Consider the following 12680-nt stretch of genomic DNA (forward strand, 5'->3'; position numbering starts at 1 on the left):
ATAAATAGAGATTATGAGTGTTTGTTTGAATAAGATCAATAGAATTGATAATTCAGAAACTCTCTTTTTCCATTTTCTCCCATTCTTGCCAAAAATGGCTACTTTGACATAATTTTTGTACAAATTAACGTTCAAAGGTTGATGTTTTTGTTTTCATTCAAGGATGTTTAGCAATATGATATCATAAGTATAATGTGAAATAAAAAAAGCTTTATTGTATCTATAAGGTATTTCAGTTATAGCCCTTTTACCTATCATACTTGATAGAAACAAAATAAGCCTTAAAAAAAAAAAGGCATTTGTAGCATACCTTGCAATCATTTTCTTATTTTTTGAAAGATTAATTTGAATAAAAGGGAATACTACTACCAAAAATATAAGTAGAAGATTATCATCAACTTTAAAAATCATGAAGATGCAAGCTTTGGATATGAGAATTTACTTTTAAAATATAGGTAATATCCATAATTACCCAAACCAACAAAAGAGAAAAGATCGTATGAAATAGTTACTTCATGTTAATATAGGTATTTTCCTTTCAAATCATGTTATAACATTAATGAGAAAAGTTAATCATTTATTACACATCACATGCATAAATCTACTAAAATAAATAATTACCATTTAATTATCGCAAAGTGATATGTAATAAATGATTAACCTTTTTCAATAAACATAACATAATTTGAATAGAAGAGACATATGCTAAGGTAAAATAACTATTTCATATAATACTTTTTTCCCCGTTAAATACCTATTTATTAAATCAAAGTTTGACTCTCAAACTTAAATTTAAAATCAATTTTAATATATATTATTGAAAAAAATTAAATTAATAAATTATAATTAAAAATTATAATTTAAATATTTAATGAATTAATTTAGTTTAACATTACATTAGTAATAAATAATTTAGAAATAAAAAATATAATATTAAAAAGTTTATTATTTATAATCAAGTTTGGAGAGTGAGTACCTTATGATCATTACTCGAGCCCCACCCGTACCCATAGTAAATAGTAATTTTACTATTTAAACTCTATCCAAACCAAATTATAAGATACTATGATCCTACTTAATCGGTTAGATAATTTCATATACTCATTTATAATATATCATTACTACAGGTGTTTATGGGTCACGTCAGATTTATATTTGATATTAATAATTTATATGTTTACTCAAGTTTGGTCTAAATTGATATTTCGAGCCTCAAAAATTTTTTTAAGCTTGGCCAAAGATGAAAAAATAAATCTCAAATTTATCCATTAAATTTAATTTGTATAATAAACGATTAAAAAATAAAAAAATATTTTTTTAAAAATAAAATATTAAAATAAAAATGTACATATATATTTATATAATTATAATATTTTAATTATATATATTTTATTCATACAGGATCAAGCTAAATTTGGGTTTTTTATTTGTTTGTTTAAGACTCGACTTGAAATTTAAATCAATTTAAAAGTTGTGTTTAAATTCATTTAACTAATTTTAATTTTTTATTCAAACTTTCTCAAAATTTAAGCAAACATTCATATCTAAATGAGTAATCTAACCCCTTGAACAGGTTTTACCATTTCCGCTCATAGTTGATATATATATATATATATATATATATTATACGTGGAGATTCTTATGTCAAATTAATTGAACCTTTCAATATTCCTATCAAACTGATGAGCAACTTGTGCAGCACGTAGTTCTGGATAAGCACACCCCAGCACCAAGTTTCTTGAAAAACCTGCAGGAGCGATTCCGCAATGGTTTGCTAGTTGTGGCATAAGACAAACATTTCAGGTCCTGTATTTAGTAGCTGCTGGAATATGAGCCCTTGGAGATAAACAATAACATAATCCAATTATACCATCAGGTGATTGGATCAATTGGTTAAGATCATTTTTTTTACGAAAAGATTTTGAGTTTAAATTCTGCTGATTTGATCATTTGTTGGAATCATTTCAAATGCACGACCTGCAATCACCTGTTTTAGGTTGTTAGATATAGCACATCTTATCCTAATTATAATCTGAAAGACTGAACAATCTATTTATCCCTTAATTTTTCTTACAAAGAAAAACATAATCCAATTATTAGTGGGATGCAAATTATAATCCATGTTTTATGTGTTTTGCATCCTTGAACAAAAGAACAAATTTTTACCTATGGCTGCAATTAGAATTCGGAAGAAACAAAAGGAAATAAGCTTTATTTCCTGGAATTTTTTTTCTGGTGCCGATAGAATCTTGAGGAAAAAAGATTCTTTGGTCATCAAAGGAAAATGCATGCGGCTGCTGTCAACTTCCTTTCTTTCCAAGTTCTACAGGTACATATGGGATGAAAAGAGGAAAAGGAAAAGGGTTTTCCAAGTACAGGAAACCTTCCCTTCTTATAACTTTCAAATCTTTTGTCTTACTCTCTCCATTCCCCACCTCAATCTATATGTCAACCCTTTCGTTGTTGGCGTAGGCTTGTTGATTACGTCCTGGAAATTTCATCAACAACCCTGGTTCAATTAGCCAGGCTACCTTGGCTCGAAAAGTTAACAAGGGCTAGGGTCGGCAAATTTACCTGAATCCGTCGGGTTCCGACCCGACCCGATAATTTAGGGTCGGGTTTTTTCTTAAAAAAACGGGTTTCTGGTCGGGTCGGGTCGGATTTAATTTTTGAAATGTCAGTTTCGAGTCGGGGTCGGGTTTATATGAAACCCGAACCGACCCGAGATATTTACTAAATTACCCTTAATATATATGTAATTTTTTTTAGGATTTCTGAGTTTCAATTGCTTTCAATGTTTTTGTTTTTCGTCCGTCCTATCCTTCTCATCTCTTTCGATTTGTTCAAAATTTCTCATCCACCTATCCAATTCCAGCCATCCCACCTGTTTTCATCCATTTAACTTCCATCTATTTAGCTTTCTTCCTTCGAATCTTTCCTCTATTTCAACAAAAAAAGCCATCAAGCTAGAAAGAGTAAAGTTAACAGGACAGAAAAACAGACGAGTCGCAACCATTTGTAAACTCCACAGTGCCAGGATACCAGCAGACAGCAGTTTTGAGGTAAGCCAAAATCATCTCCTTACCCTCTACTGTTAATGTTATGTCGAGCATGTTGAGTTTTTACAGAGACTTGGATAGTTTCAATTTCGATTTCAAACAAAGCTGAAACTCTGCTAACCGACTGTTCTGGTTCATGTTCTGTTACAACTTGCAAACCATGTTTTGTTACAAACCATGTGCTGTTTTCGAAATCATGTTCTGTTGCAAAACCATGTGCTGTTCGAAACCATGTTCTGTTGCAAACCATGTGAGGGGTTTTGGATAAACTTTTTGCGTCTCTGAAGGAGTTGAAAAAGGCTATGTTTTAAAAATTGGTTTTGTAACTTTTCAAGAACAAAGTAATGCCCTGCAGAATCGAAAAACTTTAGCTACGATTGTAGGTTTTTTAGGAATCTTTTCAGGTTTCTTTTTCTTTAAGAACAAAAAAAAATTGAAAAATCCCTGCAGTGTAAATAATATTTGTAACGGGTCGGATCGGGTTTTATTCGGGTAAATAATATTTGTAACGGGTCGGAGTCGAATTTTTCACTAAAACCTCCGAACGGGGACGGGTCGGGTATCGGATAGAAGCACTAAAGCTTCGGGTCGGAGGCGGGGAAAGCAAAAATCCGACCCGCACCGCCCCGCTGCCATCCCTAACAAGGGCATTGGAAAAGAAAAGTTGTAAGTAGTTCTAGCCAAGGGTTTACTATTTCTTTAGTGTTGTCTCCAATCCAGGCTTTAACCTTTTAAGATTTGGATCCAATATTGGATTTTGCAATGGGCCAATCGTTAAGTAAACCACAAAATCAAATATCCCAAATCCAAAGGCCCAGTCAATCATCAGCATTTCACTGTCCCCGGCTCCCAGCAGGCACCGACCAAAGCAAGCCCTCTCGCTCGCAGCTCTTCACCAAACATTTTTTACCAAAAAAAAAAAAAAAGAAAACATTTCATTTCTTTATTTTCTCTCTCCCTCTTACAAATTTTTATGTTTTGCTGCCTTCTCAAATCTTCCCCTTTTCTCTCTAAGAGGAAGCCAACAACGCTGTAATAAGAGAAACACAAAGGAGAAGACACAATAAATACAAGAAGCTGAAAATTTTACGCTCTCTTGATCACCTTCGTGTCCCTCCCCCACCCACCAAGCGCTCTCTCAGCAACGCTAATTCCAAAGCCAGCTCCAACGCCACTGCTTCTTCTTCTTCTTTTTCTCCTCACTTCTAAACACCAATGAAGAAAGCCAAGTCCCAAGCCGTGGCTTGCTCCCTCGACCCAAATAAAAACGGCCTTCACCACCTCCACAACCAAGACGATAGCGACATCGTTTTCGACCCTTCATCTATGGCACTCGACGATGATTCCAAGTCCGACGACGCTCGTGCTCCCGCCGCCGCTAATTTATCTCGTAAAAAGGCAACCCCACCTCAACCCCCCAAAAAGCTTGTCATCAAACTCGTTAAAGGTTGGGTTTCTTGTTTCTTGATCTCTTTTGATTTTTCTTTTGCCTTTGTGAAATTTATTTTCTGGGTCATCTATAAAATTGCACCTTTTAGTTAATTTGAGAGTTTGATCTTAGAAATTGAGTGGCTTTGGTTGTTGGGTCGTTTTTGGAATGAAAAATTAGGGATTAGAGGAGGTGAAATTTAGAAACTTGGAGTTTTGTTCCATTTTAGGATATTGGTACTGGTTAATTTATTTTTATAGTTTTTACTGTTTTACTAAGCTAACACTATTCAATGGACTTTGCGTTATTATTTGTTTATTTATTTATTTTGTGTTGTGTCATTTAGGCAGTGTAAATTACCAGTTGTTTCAGTTTTGAAATCTGCTAGTAACCAAGTACTTTCCATGACCTCCTATTTAGCTTTTAACTAAGGTTTTATAGAGGTCTATTAACTGATCTCAAGAAATGTTGCTTCTGTCAGCGTAATGTGGTCATTATTCAACCATTTACTAAAGTTTGACTTTTTACTTTACAATAGTTTGAAATTGGCATCCGTTTTTCGGAGGCAATCTATTCATGCTAAACAAATTGATGGTCCTAATTTTCTTGTCAGTTTACTTAGCTTCGTTACACTCTACGTTTTCTTGCCTATCTGATGTAGGACTAGCACTGTGAAACTTTACATGAAAAGATCTGAACCTTCATTCCTTCATTTTGGATGGTTTTTCAGTTTGGACTTTTATGTTAATTTATCAAAGGAAAAATGTAATTTAAATACTGTGTTGGAGACATACTCTGCCCTCAGCTTTTTGAAAAGTTCATTTCTATCCTCTTGTAGATCATTTCTGTAAGCATCTATTATGCATGCCTGTATAAGTATAATCAGTTACTTCATGTTTCTAAACAACTACATATGGCATTTAGTTAGCAGGTGATTAAACTTGTTATTAATAAGTTTACTCGCAAGGAATAGTAATAAAGGTTGAAATAAATTTGTTTTCTACTTGCAAATCAGATTATATCTCCAAAATTATGTTTTTTTATGTGAACTAATGTTTGGGAACTGGAAGAGCATTGCTAAAATGGAAAATGTTTAGAACATGTCTTGTGAAAGGTTTATGGTAGCTTTAGCTTCTTGTTTTGTTTCTGTATAGCAAAACCGACATTGCCTACAAATTTCGAGGAGGACACATGGGCAAAGCTGAAGTCAGCCATTAATGCTATATTTTTGAAGCAACCAAATTCTTGTGACTTGGAGAAGCTTTATCAGGTAAATCTCACGTACCTCTTTCTCTCTATTTTAATTATGATAGCCATTTGCAATTTGAGCAATATTATCTCTTGATAATTGAGCATGCTCCTTCAGGCTGTCAATAATCTTTGCCTGCACAAGATGGGAGGAAGCCTTTATCAACGAATTGAAAAAGAGTGTGAAGAACATATATCTGTGGCACTGAGATCTTTGGTTGGGCAAAGCCCAGATCTGGTGGTTTTCTTATCACTTGTTGAGAAATGTTGGCAAGATCTTTGTGATCAAATGTTGATGATTCGTGGTATAGCCTTGTATCTAGACAGAACATATGTTAAACAAACCCCAAATGTACGTTCATTGTGGGATATGGGCTTGCAGCTCTTCCGGAAACATCTTTCTCTGGCTCCTGAAGTTGAGCACAAAACTGTCACTGGTCTTTTAAGAATGATTGAGAGTGAGAGGTAATTCTAATGAATTTTAATTCATGATATACAATTTTTTTATTCTAGTTTTTTTTGTATGTTCCAAAGTATCAACCTATGCAAAAGATGCATAATAGTTTTAGATGGATGTTGTGATGGATTGTGTATCATTGAGCGTTGCAAAACTTATGGATGAACTATCCCTCTCTTGATGTAGTGGATGAAAAGGTATAATAAATTTAAAGAAAAAAAGCTGCCCTGTTGTTATTGTATTGGCTTTGGTAATATTACATAACTAATAACATGACTGGAAGAAACTGTGTAGTAGATATAAACTAATACTGTGGTTAACTTGTTTTGGATGCCTTCAAAGCAACCAACTTGATGTCACGCTGAATTTTCTGTGCAAGTATAAGTGGAGAGGTAAAAATTGAAAAAGTCAACCTGCAGCATGTTGAGTGTTGGTCAACTTGAACTAATTCATAAATTGTTGTTTTAATGTCATTATTCACTGGTCTACTTTACTTCACTTTGCTATGATTTTAGCAGCCTAAATGGCATAAGATTCTATGAGCAAAAAAAAATGGCATAAGATTCTTGCCACCAGCCAAAGGCTAGAGTGCAACAGCTGGTAACGTATTTCCTTTTGTGGAAAGAAGTTTCTTGAAGGGCTGATTAAGATATCTGATCAATTTAACTCTAACCTACTGGTCCCTCATTTTCTTTCCAACTCTTTTTAATTATCTATACTTCCAAGCATTTGGAAACGATCCAGAAATTGTTAGGAACACATTATTGTGTTGCTTTCTTGCTTGTAATTCTCAAACATTTTCCCTGTCACTTTAGTTTCCATACACATAAATTTCGCCACCTAGGTTCATGAATGATGTTAGATGATAAATTCCCACCTTTAGAGTGTTTATTTAATTTGCATCTTGGAATCCACTGCATTCTGTTTTTGATCATGCAGGTTAGGTGAAGCTGTTGACAGGACACTCCTTAACCATCTTTTGAAGATGTTTACTGCTTTAGGTATTTACTCAGAAAGCTTTGAGAAGCCATTCCTGGAGTGCACATCCGAGTTTTATGCATCTGAAGGAATGAAATACATGCAGCAATCTGATGTTCCAGATTACCTGAAGCATGTAGAGGTGCTTTTCATATTTTATGTTCTCAATTAGCAGTGACCGGTGCTCTGTTTTTTGAATTGTACATGCTTTCTCCTTCTTATAAGAATGTTAATCTACCATTTTATTCCATTTTTATTTGGACCATACATGTTTATCCCTCTAAGATTTTGGGGTTAGTTTATCTTCGTAAGATTTTTGGTGCATTCTTGCAGATGAGGTTACATGAAGAACATGAAAGATGCTTACTCTACCTGGATGCTGTTACAAGAAAGCCACTAATAGCAACATCTGAAAGGCAACTACTTGAACGTCATATACTTGCCATTCTTGATAAGGTATGAATATGAATCTTCAGTTGTTCTTTTTACTTTGTATATATACTTCGATCTGCATCTTTTTAGTAGTTACATTTTCTCTGATTTCTGCAGGGATTCATGATGCTGATGGATGGACATCGTATTGAGGACCTACAAAGGATGTACTCATTGTTTTCAAGGGTCAATGCTCTTGAGTCACTTAGGTCGGTCCTAAGCTCATATGTTCGGAGAACTGGGCACGGCATTGTCATGGATGAAGAGAAAGACAAGGACATGGTACAGTCCTTGTTAGAATTCAAGGCTTCGCTTGACTCAATATTTGAAGAAAGTTTTTCCAAGAATGAGGCATTTTGCAACACCATTAAAGATGCATTTGAGCATCTAATTAACCTTCGTCAGGTTAGAATTTTTTCATTTGTATTTGGAAACTATTTTACTTTTAAGCTGCATTCTTGTTGTTAAGTTCTGCATCATTGAAATAATAATCCTAATCTAGATTACCATATTTCACACTTGACTGATGGTTCAATTCTGTGCTGTGTTTAATAGAACCGACCTGCCGAGCTGATCGCTAAGTTTCTGGATGAAAAGCTTCGTGCTGGTAATAAGGGTACTTCTGAAGAGGAATTAGAGGGTACACTGGATAAAGTTTTGGTTTTATTCAGGTTCATCCAGGTAGAGTTCATGTTTTTACAATAAAAATCATTAAATTTACTTTTGCCACAAATAAGAGTTCTCTTTTTGTGCATTTCTTGCTTTTCTTGTCCTACAAATTAATGCTAGAGGCGTGAAAGATACTTTTGTTGAAAATTAAGGGCAAGGACGTCTTTGAAGCATTCTATAAGAAGGATCTTGCAAAAAGGCTGCTGTTAGGAAAGAGTGCTTCTATTGATGCCGAGAAATCCATGATTTCTAAAGTTAGTTTCTTCTTCTTTTGCATCAAATGATGTTTGTTCTAAAGATTGTATTAAATTGTTATGTTGTTATGATGCTGCAGCTGAAGACTGAGTGTGGCAGCCAGTTTACAAACAAACTTGAAGGAATGTTCAAGGTCTGCCTCTATATCTTTTTATATAAATTTGTCCAAGAAATGTATTCAATAAATGTTTCCATTTGAATTTATAATAAAAAATCTGGTGTACTAGTGCTTTTTGGGTGTTGTAAACATGGGCAATCCAGTAACTCTTATAACCCCTAAGAATATGTTACGTATTGGTGGTACTGGCTCCAGGAGTGTTATTCCTTACGACATGAATTGGATTAATTATGATTAATTGTTGGAAAGATTATGTAATGAACTAATTATTATGTAACAATTTTTTTGTGCCTTAAGGATGGATTATACAGATAAATATTAAAGTAATAGAATCATGGGAGAAGAGAAGAGAAAAGTGTTCTAGAAGTTAAATTCCTCTTTTATTTCTTGGATTACCTACACTTGTATAGGTCAATGGAGGATCCAACAATCTACGAAATTTATGGAGTTTGTGTAATGCTGGAACTTATTTCTATGTTTACCGTGCAAGCCACTTTTACTCTTAAAACCTTTTTATTCTTTGGTAGTAGAGTGCCTGGAAACTAGGAAGAAATAGCACATTGAAAGGAACACTTGAATTTCCTTTCCAGTTACATTTCGGTTCGAGGAAAACGGGTGATATGAGATTAATTTGAATGCAATGTTAATGTAATTGTTACCTATATTAGGACTTGGGCTTGTGTTAGTAATTAAATCACCTCTTGTTCTATGAATGATCTTGCTGCATGTGTTTTTATGGCAAAGAGTCCTTGCTCTTTCCCAGAATACATCTGCCAAAACTTGACATGGGAGAATGGACTTGGAAGATTCTTTCAATTTAAAAATGTCTGTCATCTATTTTCATGAGGGGTCCTTCCCTTCATTGTGTGTGTATGTCTATGCATGTTTGATTTTGATGTGTGAGCTGTTGCAATATGAATCTTTTGTATTGAATGTGAATTCTTATGATTTTTATCCAGGATGTTGAACTATCAAAGGAGATAAATGAATCATTCAAGCAGTCATCGCAGGCCAGGACAAAACTTCCATCAGGAATTGAGATGAGTGTCCATGTCTTAACAACCGGGTAAATCATACCATTATTTCAATTAATTCATAACTGCTTAATTAATTAGTTTATTGTCAAGGTATTGAATTCTATTTTGGTTGTTGAGCTGCACAGGTACTGGCCAACATATCCACCCATGGATGTTAGGCTTCCACATGAATTGAATGTCTATCAGGTTTGCCGCAGGCTTTGGGATGAAATGTTCACTGTTATAAAAACCAGGAAGTTTTTATCTAGAAGTTATCTAACACAAAATTCTACTTGGTGTAACAGGATATCTTTAAGGAGTTCTACTTAAGTAAGTACAGTGGGAGGCGCCTAATGTGGCAAAACTCATTAGGTCATTGCGTGTTGAAAGTAGATTTTCCCAAAGGTAAAAAGGAGCTGGCAGTTTCCCTATTTCAGGTCGGTACCTTGGTTTCTCATGGACCATGTTCCCCTGTTGTAATGTTTCTCTGCTAGCAGACAAGTTCTAACAGTTTTCTGGTTTTGTTGTGTTTTACCCTCTAGACTGTAGTTCTGATGTTGTTCAATGATGCCCAAAAGCTTAGCTTTCAAGACATTAAGGACTCCACTGGCATAGAGGATAAGGAATTGAGAAGGACCTTGCAGTCCCTTGCCTGTGGGAAAGTACGAGTCCTACAAAAGGTATGCCCATTTCATTATTGCACTTGCCATTTTAATTTCTTTTCTATGCTGGTAAATTTGGTGATATCTTTTCCTCCCATTTTCTTTATTCCTTTCTCTGTTTGAATTTGTGTGCTGCAGTTGCCTAAAGGGAGGGACGTGGAAGATGATGATTCATTCATTTTCAATGAAGGATTTACTGCTCCTCTCTATCGTATAAAGGTACATTTATTTGCATTTTTTTGACAAATCAATCTATGGTTAGCATCTTGTGTAAGATCAAACTAAATTTCTGTCATGCTTATCTCTATGCTATTCAATTTAATTGACAATGCATCAAGTTGACTTTTCCTTTTGGAATGCAGGTAAATGCAATCCAGATGAAAGAGACAGTGGAAGAGAACACAAGCACTACTGAAAGAGTTTTTCAAGACCGTCAATATCAGGTTCAGCTTTATTTCACTCTCGCATTCTCCGATCACTTTCTATCTATCCACAAATAAAAATAAAATAAAATAAAAGAGCAGAAAGCTCTCTCACATCACACGAAGGAGCTTAATCAAATATATACATTATTGCTTGATTTATTGCAGGTTGATGCTGCGATTGTTCGGGTAATGAAGACGAGGAAAGTGTTGAGCCACACACTTTTGATAACTGAACTCTTCCAACAGGTAAGCATATTCTGATTGTTTGCATTGTGTATAACAAACGGATCTTTAAAAATTTCGCCGGTAACATTTGGTCACAAACAATCATAACCAATAATAAATAAAGTGGAAGCTGTTGCTGCTCTATTCTTATCGCCAAAATATTTTTGATTCATTTGAAAAGTGAAAACTAACCTTAATGTACCGTGGTTAAATCACTGAAATTGATGATCTCTTAGACACATGGGATCGAAGGGATAATATGTTTTTAAGTTGCATTTGGACATACTCATATTGAGAATAAGTTTCTTTGTCGAACAGCTTAAGTTTCCCATAAAACCGGCTGATTTGAAGAAAAGAATCGAGTCTCTCATTGACAGGGAGTACCTGGAGCGGGACAAGAACAACCCACAAATATATAATTACTTGGCATAGTTTCCCTTTCTTCTTTCCGTCGGTGATAGATATCTTCTTACTGTAAATGACACTGGAGCTCAGCTGAAGTCCCTTGTCAGATCCATGTACAGTAGTAACTTGGTAGTTGTAAAAGCATATTTAAGCCTCTATTTTGATACTTTTTGTTACGGACTTGACACTTAGTCGCCTGAAATAAGCTGCAATTTTTTTTTTCTTGGGTCTGCGTCTCTCCTATGTTTCCTTTTGAAAGCATATGAGCAGATGGACTCTATCGATTCGAATATCTCGAGAGCTTTTTTGTTTGATTTGATTGGATCAAAGCTCTTAATTGATTACCGACATTGAGCTAACATTAATACAAACAAATACGTTAAACCAAAACAACTCCAAATTATGTCACTCCTAACACAAACCCAATACCAAAACAATGGAAAACCATATTCATTCATTCATTCAAACATCAACGCCGTTACCTGAATATCTTAACAAAAAGAAAAATAACAAACCAGTTCCAACACACCCAACTCTTTTTTTTTTTTTTTTTTTTTTCTGTTAATTTTGAAAAAGGAAACAAAGAATAAGAAAAAAGTTTCTTGTAGCAACCATCAAACGGCTTTGATTGAAGTGGATGAAGAAGTTTCATTATCAGGCTGAGATTCAAGATCTGGGCTTGGGTTGAGAGGGGCTCGGATGTTGTTGATGTCATCGTCGTCGGGGTCGTAATCAGGGTTAAGAGATCGGTCGATGGCTTGACGGCCTTTCTCGAGGCAAGGCTTGCAAGCGATCTCGATTGCTATCCATCCTAATACCACTCCTGCTATTGCTATCACTGCGCTCGTTATTGCTGCCATTATCTCCCTCCTCTCTCTCTCTCTCTCTCTCTCTCTCTCTCTCTCAAGTTGGATGATCACCTCTTTCTTTCAAAAATAAAATGAATTTCAGAATTATTTTGGGTTCTTAAGAGATTTATGACTTCTCTTTATCAATTACGTCTCAAGCCCCAACTTTCTTGTCGTTATCAATTGAGTCCGGCCCATCACATCTGGACACCTGCCCTGCTGCTTCATAGTAGATTTGGGCTCTACTTGGGTTTACTGGGGTTTCTCCTATCGTTTTGTTCCTTGAGCCTTTAACTTTTGTTGCTTGTTTTTGGTTTTCACTCTCAAATCTCAAGGAGATGAAGATGATGGTCAAGCAGTGAAGCTGAAAATGAACTCTTATCATGGAAAAGGGTTTCAATCAAATTTTTTAGTATTTCAAATCAACTTCAGTCATTATCAGATTCAGAAACCC

General features: G+C 34.8%; 1 protein-coding gene and 1 pseudogene across 2 annotated transcripts; one reads left to right on the forward strand and one right to left on the reverse strand.

Annotated features, from left to right (window-relative positions):
- Positions 1-4032: 4032 nt before the first annotated feature.
- Positions 4033-11600, forward strand: LOC111280355 (cullin-4-like). Of its 2 annotated transcripts, XM_022867651.2 has the most exons (17): positions 4033-4506; positions 5643-5758; positions 5855-6201; positions 7133-7313; positions 7505-7627; positions 7721-8008; positions 8159-8284; positions 8425-8526; positions 8607-8660; positions 9605-9711; positions 9808-9868; positions 9967-10098; positions 10204-10341; positions 10462-10542; positions 10686-10766; positions 10914-10994; positions 11292-11600. In XM_022867651.2, the coding sequence occupies exons 1-17, from the start codon at positions 4275-4277 to the stop codon at positions 11403-11405; spliced, it is 2364 nt and encodes a 787-aa protein (XP_022723386.1). In that variant the 5' UTR covers positions 4033-4274; the 3' UTR covers positions 11406-11600. The 2 variants fall into 2 exon arrangements, with proteins under 2 accessions (XP_022723386.1, XP_022723387.1); XM_022867652.2 differs by lacking the exon at positions 8425-8526.
- Positions 11601-11804: 204 nt separating this feature from the next.
- Positions 11805-12320, reverse strand: LOC149510655 (outer envelope membrane protein 7 pseudogene; annotated as a pseudogene).
- Positions 12321-12680: the final 360 nt, after the last annotated feature.

The sequence above is a fragment of the Durio zibethinus genome, chromosome 28, assembly GCF_047325235.1.
Source record: "Durio zibethinus cultivar Kanyao isolate XHJ-2024 chromosome 28, ASM4732523v1, whole genome shotgun sequence".
Classification (NCBI taxonomy): Eukaryota; Viridiplantae; Streptophyta; class Magnoliopsida; order Malvales; family Malvaceae; genus Durio; species Durio zibethinus.